Source organism: Martes martes (assembly GCF_963455335.1).
Source record: "Martes martes genome assembly, chromosome: 4".
Lineage (NCBI taxonomy): Eukaryota > Metazoa > Chordata > Mammalia > Carnivora > Mustelidae > Martes > Martes martes.
This window is the reverse complement of record NC_137891.1, coordinates 94898814-94919764: the sequence shown is the minus strand read 5'-3', so window position 1 is coordinate 94919764 and position 20951 is coordinate 94898814. Positions and strand designations below refer to the sequence as shown.

The 20951-nt window shown below is 43.0% G+C and overlaps 1 protein-coding gene across 2 annotated transcripts in view; it reads right to left on the bottom strand.

Annotated features, from left to right (window-relative positions):
- Positions 1 to 15298, bottom strand: part of TRIM33 (tripartite motif containing 33) — a gene marked incomplete at its 5' end in the record, with an annotated part of 116754 nt that extends 101456 nt beyond the window's left edge. For both annotated transcript variants that reach the window (XM_080800817.1, XM_080800818.1), the window contains one exon: positions 14773 to 15298. In XM_080800817.1, the coding sequence (XP_080656943.1) occupies positions 14773 to 15298 (526 nt within the window). The remainder of the gene's footprint in view (positions 1 to 14772) is intronic.
- Positions 15299 to 20951: the final 5653 nt, after the last annotated feature.

The following is a 20951-nucleotide window of genomic DNA, read 5'->3' as shown; positions in this document are numbered from 1 at the left end:
TCACTGACAAAATAAAATCTTAAAAAAAAAAAAAGTGTGACATTTGAAATCTACTTTTCTTGTTCGAAATGATAGGTATGCACATGTAATTAAAAAAAAAAATTTTTTTATGGGCCGCCTGGGTGGCTCAGGGGGTTAGTAAGCCTCTGCCTTCAACTCAGGTCACGGTCTCAGGGTCCTGGGATGGAGCCCCGCATCGGGCTCTCTGCTCAGCAGAGAGCCTGCTTCCCCCTCTCTCTCTGCCTGCCTCTCTGCCTACTTGTGATCTCTGTCTGTCAAATAAATTTAAAAAACCTTAAAAAAAATTTTTGTGTGTGTCATGCAACAGCCACACATATGCCTAACAAGTTGTAACTGCATCACTGCAATTTGTAGTGCACCACACAGAAGCACAAAGCAATGAGTACACATAGTCCTTGTCACTAGTCATTTGCCACTGTAGTGTGAAAGCAGTTAGAAAATACATAAACACTCAGCTGTGTTCCAAAAATTTTATTTATAAACACAAACTCAAACTTCATATAACGTTCACATGTCATAAAATATTCTTTTGATTTTTTTCCAAACACTTAAAAATGTAAAAATCATTCTTAGCTCATCAGTCATACAAAAACAGGCAGCAGGCTAGATTCGGTCCTTCAGCCATAGTTTGCCAACTCTTGGTCTAAAGTGAAGTGCAGGGGCACCTAGGTGGCTCAGATGGTTAAGCGTCTGCCTTCAGCCCTCAGGATCCTGGGATCCAGCCCCGCATCAGGCTCCCTGCTCAGCAGGAAGCCTGTTTCCCCCTCTCTCTCTGCCTGCCTCTGCCTACTTGTGATCTCTCTCTCTCTGTCAAATAAATAAATAAAATCTTAAAAAAAAAAAAAAAGGTGAAGTCCAATAATTCACAAACACAGAACCCTCAATCAGAATTGTAGTGCCTCACTCAAGCAGGAAGAGAACCAAGGATTATCCACTGAAGCAGCCTCTAAGACAAAAAGGTCAAGATATCAAGGAAAAGTTAAGAAATAAAGTCAAGGTCGTCTTTCAGAACATCAGCTGAAGAAGAAAACAAAGAGAAGGAAGACCTAAGAAGAAAGATAGGAGAGAGTGTGACCCCTCAAAGGCTAACATCCAAACAGTAACAGTTCCAGAAAGAGTAGAGGGACAGGAAAAGGAGGGATCCTTATTAAAAAAAAAAAAAAAAAAATTTAAAGTTTAAAATTTGGGGGGCTCCTGAGGGGCTCAGTCATTAAGCATCTGCCTTTGGCTCAGGTCATGATCCCAGGGTCCTGGGATCAAGCCCTGCATCGGGCTCTCTGCTCAGTGGGGAGCCTTCTTCCTCCTCTCCACTCCCCGTTTGTGTTCCCTCTTTCTCACTGTGTCTTTGTCTGTCAAATAAATAAATAAATAAATAAAATTTAAAAAAAAAATAAAGTTTAAAATTGTGTTACTATAAATAAAGATTATGAGACTAATAGAAAAAGCACAGTAAACTTTTAAATAAATAAAAAAAAAAGAGGGAAAATAATCAATAGAGACACACACTATATTTAAGAACAAGGATGGGGCCCCTGGGTAGCTCAGTCAGTTAAGCGTCTGCCTTCAGCTCAGGTCATGATCCCAGGGTCCTCAGATCCAGCCCCAAACTGGGGTCCCTCCTTGGCAGGGAGTCTGCTTCTCCCTCTGCCTTCCCCCCTGCCCATGTTTGCTCACTCTGAGTATTTAAAAAAAAAAAAAAAAAAAAAGAACAAGGATAAACAGATATTAAAAGGTTCTAGAGGGGCACTGTCGGTGGAGCATGTTAACTCTTTATCTAGGGGTCACGAATTCAAGCCCCACACTGGGTACAGAGATTACTTAAAAATTAAAAAAAAAAAAAAATTTTGAGGCGGGGCACCTGGGTGGCTCAGTGGGTTAAAGCCTCTGCCTTCGGCTCAGGTCGTGATCTCAGGGCCCTGAGATCGAGCCCTGCATCGGGCTCTCTGCTCAGCGGGGAGCCTGCTTCTCTCTCTCTCTGCCTACCTCTCTGCCTACTTGTGATCTCTCTCTCTGTCAAATAAATAAGTAAAATTTAAAAAAAAATTTTTTTTGTTTAAATCTTAAAAAGTTCCAGGAAGAGGTAAATAAAACAAACAAAACCCAACTGGGGTCATACAAAGAAGCAAAATCAGACCAGTATCACCAATAATGATTTCTTAAAATATTAGAAAAGAGGTTATCTTCAAAGTTCTGAGGAAAAAAAATTTTTAACCTAAAATTTCATATCTAGTCAAGCTACCATTTAAGTAGAAGAATAAAATAAAAAGAACATTGGGGAGCCTGGGTGGCTCAGCCAGTTAAGCATCTGCCTTCGGCTCAGGTCATGATCCCAGGATCCTGGGATAAGAACCCCACATCAGGCTCCCTGCTCAGTAGTGGCCAGCTTCTCCCTCTCCCTCTGCCTGCCACTCCCCTTGCTTGTGCCCGCCATCTCTCTCTGTCAAATAAATAAATAAAATCTTTTAAAAAATAAAAGAGAACATCAAAAATGCAAAGGTCGGGGGCCACCTGAGAGCCTCAGTTGAATATCTCCAACTCTTGGTTTTGGCTCAGGTCATGATCTCAGAGTCTTGAGATCCAGTCCTGCATCTGACTACATGCTCAGCAGGGAGTCTGCTTGAGATTCCCTTTCTCCCTCTGCCCCTCCCCCACTTCCATCTCAAATAAATAGATAAATCTTAAAAAAAAAAAAAAATGCAAAGGCTCCAGGCACCTGGATGGCTCAGCTGGTGGAGGGTTCAACTCCTGATCTTGGGGTTGTGGGTTCAAGCCCCATGTTGAGTGTAGAGATTACTTAAAAATAAAATCTCTTTTTTTTTTTTTAAGATTTTTATTTATTTATTTGACAGACAGAGATCACAGGCAGGCAGAAAGGCAGGCAGAGAGAGGAGGGGAAGCTGGCTCACCACTGAGCAGAGAGCCCAATGCGGGGCTCGATCCCCGGACCCTGGGATCATGACCTGAGCCGAAGGCAGAGGCTTTAACCCACTGAGCCACCCAGGCACCCCTAAAAATAAAATCTCTTAAAAAAAAAAAAAGCAAAGGCTCAAAAATTTTATTCTCAACTATCTTTCTTAGGATGAAGAAACAGGGAACAAACAAAGGAGGAAAACATGAGAGGCTAGGGTATGTATACGGTAATTAAAACCAAGACACTTAGTCTTGAATAATTATACCCTTAGTTGGAAAGGTGCATAAGCAAATAATAATAGTAAAAATTAAAAAAATAAATAAATCTTGGAGCATCTTGGTGGCTCAGTAGGTAGGGAGTCTGCCTTCAGTTCAGGTCATGATCCCAGAGCCCCACCTTAAACTCTCAGGGAGTCTGCTTCTCCCTCTGCCCCTGTTCCTGTGTGCTTTCTCAATCACTCTCTCTCTCAAATTAACAAATATTTTTAAAATAAAATAAATCTGGGGGCACCCGGGTGGCTCAGTGGGTTAAAGCCTCTGCCTTCGACTCAGGTCATGATCCCAGGGTCCTGGAATCGAGCCCCGCATCGGGCTCTCTGCCCGGCAGAGGGCCTGCTTCCTTTCCTCTCTCTGTCTGCCTCTCTGCCTACTTGTGATCTCTGTCTGTCAAATAAATAAAATAAATAAATAAATAAATAAATAAATCTGATCAATAACCTAGAAATTAAATTGTCTGTCACTGCCTGGGTTCAAAGGAAGGAAAATTTTCTCCTGAGAATTTCCAAATACAGGTAAGCCTATAAAGTGAAGTACACCCTAAATCAACATCTGGCAGTTCTAAGAAATGTCAAACTAAAAACTAACTTGTGATTTTGCATTGGTGGCACCTCACAGAAGCAAAGGCAAAATACTCTTCGGAGACTGGTTTCCACAAACCAGGTCTGGCAAGTTTCATAAACAAAATAGCCCTGGTAAACATGCTCACAGTCCCAAACTATAAAACACTGGTAGACACCACCTACTATGATCAAGAGTAAGAAGAATCAGGGCGCCTGGGTAGCTCAGTTGGTTAAGCAAATGCCTTCCACTCAGGTCATGATGCTGGAGTCCTGGGATCAAGTCCCACATCAGGCTCCCTGCTCAGTGGGGAGTCTGCTTCTCCCTCTGACCCTCTCCCCTCTCATGCTCTTTCTCTCACTCTCTCTCAAGTAAATAAATAAAATCTTAAAAAAAAAAAAAAAAGAGTAAGAAGAACCAAGCAGTAGTAAAATAATACCTCAAGAATAAGAACCACATGATTCTAAAATGTGTAAAAGCAGGGCACTTGGGTGGCTCAGTTGGTTAAGCATCCCACTCTTGCCTTCAGCTCAGGTCAAGCCATGGGACATCCAACCCCACATTGGGCTCTGCCCTCAGCACAGAGTCCGCTTCAGATTCTTACTCCCTCTCCCTCCTCCTTTGTTCCTTTCTGCTTGCTCTGTGTGTGTATGTCTCTCTAAAAATACTTTTTTTTTAAATGTGTGAGAGCAAAAAGTCAACATCAGTGAAGATCTTGAAGATGAACAAGGTATACGTGGAAGACAGTGAAATTACCTAAATGAATAACAAAGCTTATTGCTCATTATAAAGCTACAGTAGAAGGGAAAAAATAGAGGGAAAAAAGTCAAGTGTATTAGTTATCTATTGCCGCATAACAAATTACCCTCAAACTTAGTGGCTTAAAACAATACATCATCTCACAGTTTCTTTGAGTCAGGACTTTGGGAGTGACTTGGCACGCAGCTCTGGCTCAGGGCCTCTAACAAGGCCGCAGTGATAATGTAAGCCAAAACTGCAGTCATCTGAAAACCTGACCATGCTAGAGAATCCACTTTCAAAGTAGCTCATTCACATGACTAGCAAATTGGTGCTGGATGTTGGCAGAAGGCCTCAGTTCCTATCCACATGGGCATCTTTACAGGATTGCCACAGTGTCAACTGTTTTCATCTAGAACAAGGGAACCAAAGAGTGAGGAAAAGGCTATGTGCCTTTAATAATCTAGCTTCAGAAGTCACTGTTTAATTCTACTATATTCTCTTGGTCACCCAGACCAGTTCCGAGTCACTATAGTGGAGACTCTAGAATGTGATACCAGGAGAGAGGAACACTGGGGCCATCTTGGAGGCTGGCTACCACACCAAGCCATAGGAGGCTTAGAATAAATCTTCAATTTACATAATCAACAAAGGATCAGTATACAGAACTTTTCAAAATCCTTGTAAATCAAAATTTTTTTAAATGTGAGCAAGCTAAAGAAAAACAGAAGGCATAAAGACAAATAATTCACGAAAAGTGCAACATAAATTGCATATAATAAGCATTCAAGAAGTATTATTCATTAGTCCCATATAATTCCTGCTATTTACCTATCCCTAAGGCATAGGCTTCAAACATTTTCCTAAGAATGATACATCTAATGTTCATTCAATCCATGGTTTTCTTTTTCCCCCACTTCCATTTGGGACTAATGTCCATTCCAGAAGCTGGCTAGGCAGAGAGGTTCAGTTTCTGGCCACAACACAGTCACAGGTAACATATCGAACACCATGAACCCAATCTGGCCTCGGGAAAGTAAAGTGATAGATCTCAGTCAACCCATCATAAATATGAAAAAATAAAATAATATAAAACCAGCAGACTTATAGTGAGCTCTTTAAAAAATGTCAACTTCAGTAATTCAGTATGAACATAAGAATTTGCCACCCTCCACTAGCCTATGATCTGACATTCTTCCCAACAACTACATTATCATTTTCTTATTGTCCTTCTTCGGTCTCAGGATCTGTTTTATGCTACTAAATTACTGAGGATCTCACAGAGCTTTTGTTTAGATGGGTTTATCCATCAATGTGTACAATATTAGAAATAAAAACTGAGAATTTTAGAATATTAATATTGTAATAGTTGATAACATTTCATTTTATTAAAATTAAAGGGTCTGTTAGTTCATGTAAAAATAAAACCACTGCATGTTTAAACAACAATTTTATGAGAAATAACTATATTTTCCAAAACAAAAAGGTTTTGGTTAAGGGTGGCATTGTTTTTACATTTTTTTAAATCACTTTAATGTCCGGTTTAATTAATACATTCAGATCGCTGAATATATGCTTTTGCATTTAATCTGTTGTGACAGACTGTTTTATTGAAGAATATGAAGAGAAAAGCTATGCATTTTAAAAAGGGAAGACTATTTTAATGGCCTTTCAAACAACAATGTGGATATTCTTTGATTATAATACAAAATTTAAAGAGTGGGGCACCTGGCTGGCTCAGTTGGCAGAGCATGTGATTTTTTTTTTTTTAAGATTTTATTTATTTGACAGAGAGAGAGAGAGCGCACGCACGCGCTAGCGCGCACACTTGTGCGCACACTTGTGCGCAGGTAGGAAGAGCAGCAGGCAGAGGGACAGAGAGAAGCAGGCCCCCATGGAACAGGAAGCCTGATGCAGGACTTGATCCTAGGGCCATGAACTGAGCCAAAAGCAGAGACACTTAACCAACTGAGCCAAAAAGGCGCCCAGAGCATGCGATTCTTAATCTCAGCATCATGAGTTTGAACCCATGCTGAGCATAGAGACTACTTAAAATTTTTAAAATGTTTGTGTGTATGTAAATATATGTATATGTGTATGTAATGTGCATATATATGTATATATAAAGTGTGTGTGTGTGTATATATATAAAGTATGTATTTTTTTCTTTTCTTTTTCAGAGTTTTTGTGTGTATGAGCAGAAGGGTGGGGAGGAGCAGAGGGGAAAAATCTTTTCTTTTTTTTTTAAGGATTTTATTTATTTATTTGAGAGAGAGAGCAAGAGAGCACAAGCAGGCAGAGCAGCAGAGGGAGAAGGAGAAACAGGCTCCCCAATGAGCAAGGAGCCCAAGCCGGCCTTGATCCCAGGACCCTGGGATCATGACCTGAGCCAAAGGCAGCTGCTTATCCAACTGAGTCACCCAGGTGCCCCAGGGAAAAATAATCTTAAGCAGGCTCCACACATAGCTCAGAGCCAGACGTGGGGCTCAATCTCACAACCCTGAGATTATGACCTGAGCCAAAATCAAGAGTTGGATCCTTAACTGACTGAACCCCCCCAAGCTACCCTAAAGTGTATTTATTTCTTAAATGTCAGGAGAAATTATTAACTTTACTCCCTTACATTAAAATCTACTGGTCTTCTTCATGTTTTATACTTTGAATCTCTTTCCTATGCATGATTTTGTAACACAATGCACTGCACTGGTCAACTAGTCATATGGAAAATACTGGTTCACTGTGTAGAGCTTCCAAATGTTGACATTTCATTGCACATTATCAAAAAAAAAAAAAAAAAATATCTGAGGGTGCCTGGGTGGCTCAGTCGGTCAAGCACCTGCCTTTGGTTCAGGTCATGATCACAGGGTCCTGGGGGGCCGGGGAGGAGTGTCACTGCTCGGCAGATAGCCTGCTTCTCCCTCTCCTGCTCCCCTTGCTTGTGCTCTTTCTCTCTGTCAAATAAATAAATAAAATCTTTTTAAAAAACTGATACTTTCCTACACTACCAATCTCATCAGAAAAAGCTTTAAATACTGAGAAGCTATCAAACTTAGTTGCACATACAAGTTTTTTTCAAAATTCTAATTTTCATTTAAAAGCTCAATTTTTTTATCACTGGCAACATATATCAGTTATTTTCCTTGAACTGACAGGCTCGATTCAGTCATTTTTGAGAAAATGGCCGCCAAACACACATGTCTGAAAACCATAGCTCATCAATCACTGTTTCAAGTAAAAGTTATTTTCCATGAAAATAAAGAAGCTAATTCAGCTTGGAATTCAAACAACTGTACAAGTACTTTCTTTTTTATACTTCAGTCTGCAGCAAAAGCATTTTATGCACATTTCCCATTCCATCACACAGAATTATTAAAAATCAAGATTCAATGAAATGTCCTAATGCTTCATCAAAGACAAATGAAACTAGCGCATTTTTTGTTGTTTTGTTTGTTTTTACTCTAAGTGTATGGTGGTAAAGATACAATGACTTTTACTATGGTTTGGAGGCACTATCTTAATCCCTGGTAAGATGCCAGCAGTTTTACACATCACTGCTTTTGCATCACTAATATAAACATCAAAACAGTGAATAAGGCAAATAATGAATAAGTATTATTATGAGAACGGTTTTAACTTTGCCCATGTCTCAAGGCATATCAGAGTAATTCCCTCAAGATTCTAAGGACCAACTTTGAGAATCACTTTAAGGTATTCTCATTTAGTGTCTGCTAAGAATATAGATAAGGAAATAAAAACCAGTTAGATTCTTCTAAAATTTTTGATGTACAGATAGTAGACCTCATAAAGACAGGTCTTACATTAGTTCACAAGTTTTCACACTATAAATTTTAAGTAGCTGGCGAGATTGGAACGCATGCAAATGACTTTGTCAGGTGTGCTATATATTACTAGATGTCAGAAAACCCTAGAAAAATACCAACAATTTACCTTCCTTCCTCCTCTTTCTGCTTACTGAATACAGGTAGTCATAAAGACAACTGGAAAACAACAGAAATAATAGTTTTGGGGGTCCTACCATGTGCCAGGCACTATATGAAGCACTTTACAATTATTAACTCACTGAATCCTCACAATAACACTATGCTGTAGGTGTAAAAAGTACTCTCAACTTACAGATGTTAATTAACTTATTCATAGACATTCAAATAGTAAAAGGTGAAGCTCAAAAATGAATTCAGGTACTCTCTTAAATTGTGTGCACTTAACCAACCACAGACCACTTAACCAACCACTAAAGTATTTCAGTTTTAACACATCCTTTTTTTTTTTTTAAAAGATTTTATTTATTTATTTGACAGAGAGAGAAAGAGATCACAAGTAGTTAGAGCAGCAGGCCCAGAAAGAGAGAGGGGAAAGTAGGCTCCCCACTGAGCAGAGAGCCTGATGCGGCGCTCCATCCCAGGACCCTGAGATCATGACCTGAGCTGAAGGCAGAAGCTTAACCCACTGAGCCACCCAGGTGCCCCAGTTTTAACACATCTTTAATGGATGCTTGCTGGTGACTATATTATCATTCAAAAACTCAAGCCTGGGGCGCCTGGGTGGCTCAGTGGGTTGAAGCCTTTGCCTTCGGCTCAGGTCGTGATCCCGGGGTCCTGGGATCGAGCCCCACATCGGGCTCTCTGCTCAGCGGGGAACCTGATTTCTTTCCTCTCTCTCTGCCTGCTGCTCTGCCTAATTGTGATCTCTGTCTGTCAGATAAATAAATAAATAAATAATCTTTAAAAAAAAAAAAAAACAACTCAAGCCTGTTTATGTAAATAGGTCATCAGAGAAAGTAGGACCTAAAAAAATCCCAAACAGATAAGCCACAGAACTACCAAACTGCCATATAGTACATACACACTCCTGGGGCAAGAATTTTCAAGGGCTCAAATAGACAACTCCCCAGAGTGGCTCACCATGCTCCGTGATAAAACACAGAACTATTCTGAGAAGGTGTTCTTCATACTACACCCGGAGGTATCCCTTACCATTTATCCCATTTAAGGTTGCCATCTCAGACTTTTCACAACAAACTGAAGATTCAGAAATAGAATTTTTCCATGCTGATTCTTCCATCATTTACCACAAATAAGAGTATTAAAGTGATGTACATACAAAAAGTTGGCATAAAAGACAATACAATCATAGAATTTTACAGGATAGGAACTCAAACTGTTCATACTGCAGAGGACATGAAGAGGCTGTAGAGTGCTTTACCCAAGGTTACAGAGCCAATTAACAGCAGAACACAATGCAAGTTACTCTCTCTAGCTTTTTTTTTTTTAAAGATCTTTTATTTATTTATTTTTATTTATTTATTTATTTATTTAACAGAGAGCACAAGTAGGCAGAGAGGCAGGCAGAGAGAGAGGAGGAAGTAGGCTCCCCGCTGAGCAGAGAGCCCGATGAGGGGCTCGATCCCAGGACGCTAGGATCATGACCTGAGCCGAAGGCAGACGCTTTAACCCACTGAGCCACCCAGGCGCCCCTATTTATTTATTTGACAGAGAGATCACAAGTAGGCAGAGAGGCAGACAGAGAGAGGGGGAAGCAGGCTCCCCGCTGAGCAGAGAGCCCGATGCGGGGCTCGATCCCAGGACCCTGGAATCATGACCTGAGCCGAAGGCAGAGGCTTCAACCCACTGAGCCACCCAGGCGCCCATCTCTCCAGTTCTTTATGCATAAAACCATGCTGTCTTGATGTGTCCTACTATGAAGGTCTCATTCCTTTCAAAAGTTCATTTGAGAGTTTGTTTAGATACATCAATACAAATTTGTATTTTTATTACAAGATCTATACACACACTATACATTACAGATCTATACACACCCACTACTGACAGCTATTTGAGCTCAACCTAAAACAGAATTTTTTAAAAGTCACAAAGCATTTTTAAAAGCTTACTGTTGAGATTCAACAAGTATTAACTGATTTATCTATTCTGATTTTCCAAATACTTCAGCAGTAAATAGATCAGCCTTTCTTGTCAAAATATCTAAATCCAGGGACGCCTGGGTGACTCAGTTGGTTAAGCGACTACCTTCTGCTCAGGTCATGATCCTGGAGTCCTGGAGTCGAGTCCTGCATCAGGCTCTCTGCTCAGCAGGGAGTCTGCTTCTCCCTGACCCTCCCCTTCCCGTGCTCGCTCTCTCATTCTCTCTCTCAAAGAAATAAAATCTTAAAAAAAAAAAATCTAAATCCATGTTTCTCAAAGTATAGTTGGTACCAGAATCAGAGTCGCATGAGATACGTGTTAAAAAATGAGATTCCTCGGGATACCTAGGTGGCTCAGTCTGTTAAGCATCTGACTCTTGATTTCAGCTCAGGTCATGATCTCAAGGTCGTGAGATCAAGCCCTGCACCGGGCATCAGATGCTGCATGCAGTCTGCTTGAAATTCTCTCTCTCCCTCTCCCTCTGCTCCTCCCCTTGCTCTCATGGGCAGTCTCTAAAATAAATGAATAAGTAAAATCTTAAAAAAAAAGAATGAGATTCCTAGTATCATGCCCAAATCAACTGAGTTTCTGAAACTCCCAAAATGGCATTTTAAAAAGTTCTCCAGGTGATTCTTATTCATTCAAAAGATACTGAATATTTGCTCTACAATATTCTAGTAGGAAACAGATAAACGAGTAAATAAAAACATTTTAAATTTTAGCTGTGCTATAAGGAAAAAAAGATAGTAAGTAATAGAGTGACCTGGGGGACTACTTTAAAAATAGCCAGGCACTGGATTTTCAGGGTGATGAAAATACTCTGTATATTATAATGATGGATACATGTCATTATACATTTGTCCAAACCCACAGAATGTACAAACGCTAAGAGTGAGCACTAATGTAAACTATGGACTTTGGCTGATTATGATAGGTCAATGTAGGTCCATCAACTGTGACAAATGTACTATTCTGGTGGGAGATATTCATATTGGGGGAGGCTGTGCATGTGTGCGGATAAATGGGAAATCCCTATAGCTTCCTCTAATTTTGCTAAGCCTAAAACTACTCTAAAAATAAAGCCTTAAAATTTTTTTTTTTAAAAAAGGAAAGTCAGAGGCCTTTCTAAGGAGGCAACATTTAAAGTGAGGAACCCTTCACTAAAGAAAAGTGGTACTTAAACTTAGTGTACATCAAAATCACCTGGAGGACTTGTTAAACCAGACGGCTGGTCAGAAGGTCTGAAGTGGGGCCCAAGAATTTGCATTCCTAACAAGATCGCAGATGATGGTGATGCTGCTGGTCCAGAAACCACACTTGGGAGAACCAATGATCTAGAAGAACAGCTAAAAAGTGTAAGTAACTTTGGTGTGTTAGAGGAACAGAAAAAAGGCCAGTTAGTAGGAAGGGTAATGCACTTGTCATTGTTTCAAAATCACTTAACATGTTGACTTCAGTTACCAGTTATGACTCCCTAGACCAGAGAAGGAACCAGTGTTCCATAATACCTTACATTTGCAAAGCATCTCCCAGTTTATAAAAGTACTTTCCCATTTATTATTTCATTTGACTTAGTGAGATATAAGTAAAGGACTATTAGCTACATTATAGAGAGAAACCGAGGCGCAGAAACATAAACCTCCTTTACAGAAAACAACTGGAAGAACTATGTCCCTTGACCCCAAACACAGTACTCTTCTAGAACAGCATGCTTACTTTTTTTTAAAGAGCAAAGCAAAGGATACATACAGGAGTTAATACTAACAAATTATTTTCTAGACTCCCTATCTAAAACTATGGTGACTTCCAGACTTAATTTTAATTTGTTTTAGGTACTGACTGGAAAGCAACTTTACCTTAAAATGACAGTATTTAGTCCCTTCTACTTACTGCTCCTAGTGCAAAAACAAAGAATGGAGAATGAAGAGCGAATTCAGACTATTTCTCTCTCTCTCTCTCCTGCATAAATACCAAGGAGTCAATTTCATAACCTCAAGTCCCTCAGACACATCAGTCAAACACAATTTTCATCTAGTGTCCTCTCTAAATCTCTCACCTAATCCAGGGTCCCACAAGAACACTGAATCCCACACGTCCGACTATACTCATGAGGCCATAAGCAGTTAGACATACACCCATTATGCACCCTCTATACACCCATTATCACTTAGTATGTTCAACATCAACCAAATCCTTATTCTTAACCTAACACTCTTACCTGTATGTCTCAATAATACTTCAAACCCAAAACATCCATAACTGAAATCATTATATCCTCTTTCCACCACACACACACACACACACACACACACACACACACCTGCTTCTGTTCCTGAATTCGTTTATTTACATTAATAGCACTGCCACCCATCAAACAAGAAACTTGGAACTCAGCCTAGACACATCTGTCTGCCCCACACCAATCTTGACACCCCCTATCCACATTCCCATGGCCGCAAAGAATTAGTTACTACTACTAATTAATTAGCTGCCTTTTCATTAATAACTACCATGTACTAGTCACTTTACACACTTCATTCCATCAGTAACCCCATGAGGTGGGTAATTTTGTCCTTATTTCACAATTGAAAAAACTAAGGCTAAGAAAAATTAATCTGTCCAAATCACAAGTGGGACATAACAAAGCAGACATCCAAACTCAAATGCATCTCACAAAGTCCATACCTTTTCCCCACAGCAAAATACTTCCTTCTTTAAAACCTCTTACCAGTCATTTATTAATTCCAAATGCTCATTTCTTTATATTACTGTCAAGATTCCCCTCCTCCAGCCCTGCCTCCCCTTACCCTTCAATATGCCCCCAAGTGATCTCTTTGGATCACAAATGTGATCCTTTTATCCTCTTGATTAAAAAGCCCTTCAGGGGGGTGCCTGGATGGCTCAGTTGTTAAGTATCTGCCTTTGGCTCAGGTCATGACCGAGGTCCTGGGATCGAGCCCCACATTCCCATATCGAGCTCACAGCTCCCAGGAAGCCTGCTTCTCCCTCTCCCACTCCCCCTGCTTGTGTTCCTGCTCTCTCTCTCTCTGTCAAATAAATAAAATCTATTTAATTTAAAAAAAAAAAAGCCCTTCAGGGATTCCTTTTAGTCTACACTGTACAAGATATACTTTACAGGATGAATCCCAAACCCTTTAGCACAGGTCAGCCACCCCTTACCTCCAGCAGCAAATTTCAAGAGTTTTGAAATTTTGAAGTTTTTCATAAATTTACAACAAAACCCACCCTGAATTGTGGCAAGTTATTTATGTCTACCCCATTAGTGGGATATTTGTACGTTTCACTATAGGAACATCAATGTGTTTGGTAATGACTAGTTAACCTTTAGATCCAAGGATGTGTAAAGTACCCTGTGCCCTGAAAACTCCCCAATCCAGTGAGCAACTCACCCTTCAAGAAACCTTCTCAAGGGTTTCCTTTTCAATGAAATTCCCCTGACCTTCTCTTGATTTGTCACAACCACTGTACCATGTACCCACCGCCAATGCCGCACGCTGGGTATGTGTTTCACCTATATGATTATGAATGAGCTCTTCACTCAGTATTTTACTCAATCCTAGCACACTGTCTGGAACACGAGGGACTCAATGTACAATGAAACCCAGCTTCTCTGAATCCCAATTCCCTTCAAAGTTCATTTCTCCTTCACCCCTGAACCTTAGGATATTTCCCCCTAAGCATGCAGGCCCTTCAAAGCTATTTTCGCGTCCGGAGTTCCTCCGTCCCAATGTCACCCTAAAATTACTTTCCACCAGACAGCTTCTCTCAGCCCCAAACCCTCCAATACCCTTTACCCTCCTCTGTTTAGTTCCTAGTCCTTCTCTCCCCTAGACTCGAACAGGTCAAGTCCTTCCCTCCAAAGCAATTCGTCCTCACAGCCCTTACCGCTTACCGACTCCCTGCTCAACACCTCTCGCGCTACAGGCCTTTTCTCCCACAACACTCCTCCACAGCGGTTTCCCAGACCCTCTCTCCTCCCTCGGTCCGAGTCCACCAGCTCCAGAACCTGAGCTCGGCCGTAGTCCACGCCTTCCCGGCCAGTACCCGCACACCCCAAACCTCCCTTGCAGCCGGTGTCCCCTCCCCCAGCCTCTCGCCGCCGGCACCCCTCCCTTCACCCTCCCCTTATCTCCGGCGGTCCACCTTCTCTGGAAACTGTCCCGAGGCCGTGTCTTTCATCTCTTATACCCCTCGGAATCGCGCCGTTCCAAGCAGCACCGGGCCCGAGCACCTCCGTCCCCAGATCGTCCTCGGCCCCGAAAATCTCCTTCGGCCCAGACCTCGGGCAGGGCCTCCGGCTCACCTTGCTGGATGTCGCCGTTGCTGCCCCCCGGGATGGACACGCTGAGCTGGCGCTCCGGCTCCGGCAGGCAGCGCAGGCAGAAGGAGTGAAGGCAAGGCAGCAGCTTGGGCTCCGCCTCACGCCGGCTCTGCAAGCTCTGCTGACACACGGCGCAGGTGTCCAGGAGCGAGGCTGGCGGTCCAGGAGGCGGCCCCGCCGACGGACCCGGAGCGGGAGCCGAGGCTGGAGCTGGGGCCGGCGTCGATACCGCGCCCCCGGGAACTCCAGGGCCCACTGAGGCCGCAGGGGCTGAGGCAGCCGGGGCCGAGCCGGAGGAGGCCGCGGACACCCCCCCGTCGTCGGGCCCGGCCGCGCCGCTCTCCGCTCCCGCCCTGCCGCCTTCCTCCTCCTCCTCCTCTACCAGCACCGCGGCGAGAGGCGGCTCCGCCTCCTGCGCCGCGGGCCCGGCGGCCCCGGCAGTTACCGGCGCGCTACCGCTGCCCCCGCCACCGCTCTCAGCCTCGCCGCCGCCTTTGTTTTCCGCCATGTTTTCCTCTTTGAACCCGCCGGACCGCCCCGCGCCGCCAGCCGCCCGCGCCGCCGCCGCCGCCGCCGCCGCCCCCAGCCCCAGCCGCAGCCGCAGCGAGAGCGGCAGCCGAGAGCGAGCAGGCGAGCGAACGAACGGGAGCGCGCGCGCACGCGGCGCCCCCGCCCTCGCGTCGCGCGGCTGAGGGAGGGCGGGCACGGTGCGCGCACGTACGCACGGCGTCCTCCTGAGGGAGGCGGGAACTTAGGGCGCCGGCCGGGATCGTCCCCGCCTCCGCTCCCGACCTCTGGCTCGGCGGTGTGGGGTCCACACTGCCTCTGCTTGGCTCGCTGGGAGCGTTTGGAGCAGTGGCCGTTGACGCTGAGCCGCCTTTGGGCGGCATTTGTTAACGAGCTCCGGCACAGCGGGAAAGCGTAGGATAGGAGGCCAGACCGGTCCCTTCCGAGCCAGCGTCTCTCGGGCGGCGCCGTCCCCAGAGGCTGGCGCGAACCTCGCTTGCCGCAGGGTCGGACGCTGTAACCTGGCTCTGAGGTGCGGGCCTCCTGGGGCTTGGTGCTGTAACCGGCTGCGTTCCTTTGGGTGGTTGTGCCCCAAGGAAGCCATGAAACTGGGCCTTTCCCCCCCCACCCTTATTGGAGGCCTGCCAGAGATAGGCTGAAAAGCTCCCCTGAGGAAGAAACTCTTTAACAGCTATTTTTAGCTTCTTCAGGTGATTGATTCTCAGACGTTGCTACGTATCACACAACCAACTGAGGAGCTTTTTCAAAGCAGAGATGCCAGAGCCACACCCCAGACCTGCATCAGGAAGTGGAGGTGGCGGGGCGGGGGGGGGGGGGGGGGGGCAAGGACTGATGGATGTTGAAAAGTCGCTTCCGCGGATTCAGTTGTGCGTCAGTTTGAGGAGCCACGGATCTACCCAATGTTATGTTCTGAGAGTCCCGCTTAGTGTCCTGGCGAGAGTTGGGTTCCAAATGCCCTAGTAATATGGGTAATAGCAGCTTTCAGAAAGGTTTGTCTTTATTTGAAAACAAGTACTCGGGATGTTTATGTTGCGCAGCGGCTGTTTTAATGTTAGGATCATGAAGTGCTTTCGTCTTCTGACAGTGTTGCCAAGGAACTGTTATTCTTTGAGCTTGCACAAGTCCTTAAAATAAGCCACCTCGAAATATTTTTCATTTATTCGGTCAAAAATAATGGATCTCTGACTATGTATTAGGGAGCGTTTTAGAAATTAACAGCAGAAAGCAAAGGAGATCTGTGCGTTCTAGGAGTTGGCAATATAACGGAGATTGACAATAAGTTGATTGACAGTAAATATATGCTACGGAGTGATAAGTACTATGAAGACAAAATAAGAGTAAAAGAAATCAGAGATGACTGAGGAAGGCCTCTGTTGATACATGAACAATAATTGTGGTTCTTGAAGAAGAGTGTTCCAGGGAGAGGAACAAACAGTATAAATGATTGAGGCAGACAGGGATTCTTGACTTGTTAGAGGAACAGCAATGAGTCAGGGGGGCTTGAATGGTTTGAATATGGGACAGAGTAGTAGAACATGAGCATAAGGAAATTAAGGGGGCCAGGTCATATACAGAAATAGTCTTCAATTTTTTAAACTTCTTTGTCCTTGAAAAGAACCTTGAAAAACTATTTTCTCAAACACTGTGAGTAGTTGACAGTAAAATTTTTCATCATGCACCTGAATAGTTGCAAAAAGTGCAATTACCAACATTTTGCAATACTGACATTTTAAAATTGTTATTTTAAATCTATCCAATTTAAAAGTGAACATTAAAGTTAAACATTATTGGGGTGCCTGGGTGGCTCAGAGGGTTAAGCCTCTGCTTTTGGCTCAGGTCAGGGTCTTGGGGTTCTGGGATCAAGCTCTGCATTGGGCTCTCTGTTCAGCAGGGAGCTTGCTTCCCCCTTTCTCTCTCTCTGCTTGTCTCTCTGTCTACTTGTGATCTCTGTCAAATGGATAAATAAAATATTTTCTTTAAAAAAAATAAAGGTAAACATTAACAAACACCACCATACAGTTTAAACACATCCATCAGAAAATGTTTTATTTTGGGGGCATCTGGGTGGCTCAGTTGGTTAAGCCTTCCAACACTTGATTTCAGCTCAGGTCATGATCTCAGGATTGTGAAATCCAGCTCTGGGCTGGCTCCGTGCTCAGCCAGGGATAGGTTTGGGATTTTCTCTCTCCCTATCCTTCTGTCCCCGGCCCCTCCCACTCTTGTGTTCTCTTTTCTCTCTCTAAAATAAATAAATCTTTTTTTTTTTAATGTTGTATTTTGTTAAATAAACATGGGAAATAAGTTGTTATTGGGATTGTCTTAATGAGATGGCTCGTAGTTTTATCAATTAGTTCGTGTAGACCTGAATGTGTTATAACATCTGATTCCATTTTTCATTTTTATAGGTGTAATAAGCATTGTATGAAAAAACTATGTATGTGTGTGTGCATTTATTTTTATATGTGACAAATTCCCTCAAAACTATCCTTAGCTTGTACCCCTTGGAAAAAAACCCTCTGCTGGATTATCCAAGGAGTACTCCTAACCTAGTTTTAAGACGCTGAGGGAGATGGGAAGGTTTGGATGAGACTCCAAGCAGTGAAGAGTCGCTGGGGCTGCTTCCTAGAGAAATCATGTGTAGGGGTTCAGAGTGGAAGAAAGACCAGTTAGGCTGCTAATAGAATAATAGTCAAGGAATACTGGTTTGGACCTGCAGGGTATCTGTGCAGATGGCGAAAAATATGGAGTAAATATAATATAATATAATATAATATAATATAATATAATATAGACTTTAATCCAAATTCACTGCAAAAAAATAGGTTAATGGGGCTGAATCTCTCAACCAAGTTTTGCTTTGTTGAATTTTTCTTAACCTTTTGAAGCCTGCTACTACTTGCCTTTATTAAAATCTAGTATAAGTGTTTTCAAAAACTATATAATTTTATAGAGAAGAAATTGCCCTTCATGAGATTTACTGTGTGCTCTGAAAAGGTAGTACCAGGAAGTAAGCTGTCATGGAATATTTGGGGACATTCAAACACATACCTAGGTACTTCTTGGGATGCCTGGCTGGCTCAGTCGGTAGAGTGTGTGACTCTTGATCTTGGGGTTGTGAGTTTAAGCTGCACGTTGGATATAGAACTTACTCTAAAAATAAATAAACCAGCAGACAGACACCCAAGTATGTCCTTGATTTGCAATGGTAGCTCAGAAATCTTAGGGGAGAAACTAAAACCATTCATAAGGCTGAGACACCATATGCACAAATCTGTCTGATGGAGAATGCATAACACAGAGGCTGAATGTATGTCCTGGAGGCAAAATGCCTGATTTGGGGGCACCTGGGTGTCTCAGTGGGTTAAAGCCTCTGCCTTCAGCTCCAGTCATGGTCTCAGGGCCCTGGGATCGGGCCCCACATTGGGGGCTCTGCTCAGCGGGGAGCCTGCTTCCCCTTCTCTCTCTGCCTGCCTCTCTGCCTACTTGTGATCTCTCTCTGTCAAAATAAATAAATAAAATTTTTTAAAAAATGCCTGATTTGAAGTCTGATTCCACCACCAGTAGGTAGCTGTGACTTGGGGTAACTTAGTTAACTTGCCTCGGTTTCCTCATTTGTAAGAAGGTGTTTCATCCTAGGAGGACCCACCTTAACGTTGACAAATATTTGTAAAGTGCTTACAGTACCTGGCACATGGTAAATCTGAAATGAATATAAAGTTAGACCCAAAGGTTCCTGAAGGGGCCTGAACTGGAGGGAGAAACAAAGATACCTTAGGAAAATCTTAAAAAGAGAAATTGTGCTATGGGCTAACCTGAGCAGTGGGTATAAGTAGAGGCTGTCTCCAGCCATTCCCCTGGCTAAGGCTGCCTTTTACCTTTGGCCCTCTTGCACAAGAATTATAGAAAAATAGTTCTGAAATGAAGGAGAGCTGTAGGTGCCTAGCAGCTCTGCTATGGAGAAAACCCCCTGAGACTGCTGGTAACCAGAAGTGGAAGGAACTTTCCAGTTGTCCTGGAAAAGAGAAAAAGCACTAGAAGTAAATGACATTAAATGAATTAGCGATGGTGAGAGCATAATCCATTGGCTGGGCACAGGAGGTCTGTGACAATAAGGCATCAGGCCCAGAGTAGCATGAAGACTTGTAAGGGCCGGTTCTGCAGCTCCTGGGCCCAGCAAGCATGGTCAATAGGAGCAGAAGAGAGCCTGGGGGCCAGCAGAGGAATGCTGAACTGCCATTGAGATTTGGGGCATTTCTTGAATGTCATACTTAACACTCATGAGTGGGTGAGGCCATCAGGTCTTAAAGGTGAAATTTTGTGATTTAAAGTTCACTTCTCAAGGCGCCTGGGTGGCTCAGTCATTAAGCGTCTGCCTTCGGCTCAGGTCATGATCTGGCTTCTTGCCCAGCGGGGAGCCTGCTTCTTCCTCTCCCACTCCCTCTGCTTGTGTCCTCTCTCTCTGTATCTCTCTCTGTCAAATAAATAAAAATCAGCATGACAGGGGCACCTTGGTGGCTCAGTGGGTTAAGCCTCTGCCTTCGGCTCAGGTCATGATCCCAGGGTCTTGGAATCGAGCCCCGCATCAGGCTCTCTGCTTGGCAGGGAGCCTGCTTCCCTTTTCTCTCTCTGCCTGCCTCTCTGCCTACTTGTGATCTCTGTCAAATAAATAAATAAAATCTTAAAAATAAATCAGCATGACATATAATAGCAAGTTAAACTTTGCTTTTGAATCCTTTACTATCTAAGTAAGACTGAGTTATAATTCAGGATTGTCTTGGGGTGCCTGGCTAGCTCAGTCAGTGGAGCCTGTGACCCGATCCCAGGGTTGTGAGTTCGAGCCTCGCACTGGGTGTAGAGCTTACTTAAAAATTAAAAGAATGGGGCGCCTGGGTGGCTCAGTGGGTTAAAGCCTCTGCCTTCAGCTCAGGTCGTGATCCCAGGGTCTTGGGATCGAGCCCCACATTGGGCTCTCTGCTCAGCAGGGAGCCTGCTTCCCCCGCTCTCTCTGCCTGTCTCTCTGCCTACTTGAGATCTCTCTCTGTCAAATAAATAAATAAAATCTAAAAAAAAAAAAAGTTTTGTCTTTAAACAGCGACTCACAAACACATAAAACTGTAGAACTCACATATATTCATGTGTGTTAATATATGTGTGTGTGTATATATATACATACATATATATATATAGGTAATGGTGTTTTTGTCAACTCATTAGAAGGATTAAAACAGAGGATATATACCATCAGCACAGATTTGTAAATTATGTACTCATAAGGCTTAAGATGCTGAAAGTCAAAGAAAAAATAATAAAGTTCATTTGTCAACATTTCATGATGCTGTTCAAAGTGTACTTCAACTTCTAGGTTCTACGTTGTCTGAATGAATTTGAGAACTACTAGTACCAACTAGTAGAGAGACAGATGGCAGAGCTGAGCCTAACTGCTAACTCTTGTTTTTTCCATATTTCTAAGGCCTTCCAGGAGCACATTAGTAATCCCAGTAATAAACAAGACATTTGAACAGGAGTTTATAATTTACGAAGTCCTTTCATATACATTATCTCTAATTCTTTTTTTTTTCCAGCAGTCTCCATATTAAGATTTTATTTATTTATTTGACAGATAGAGATCACAA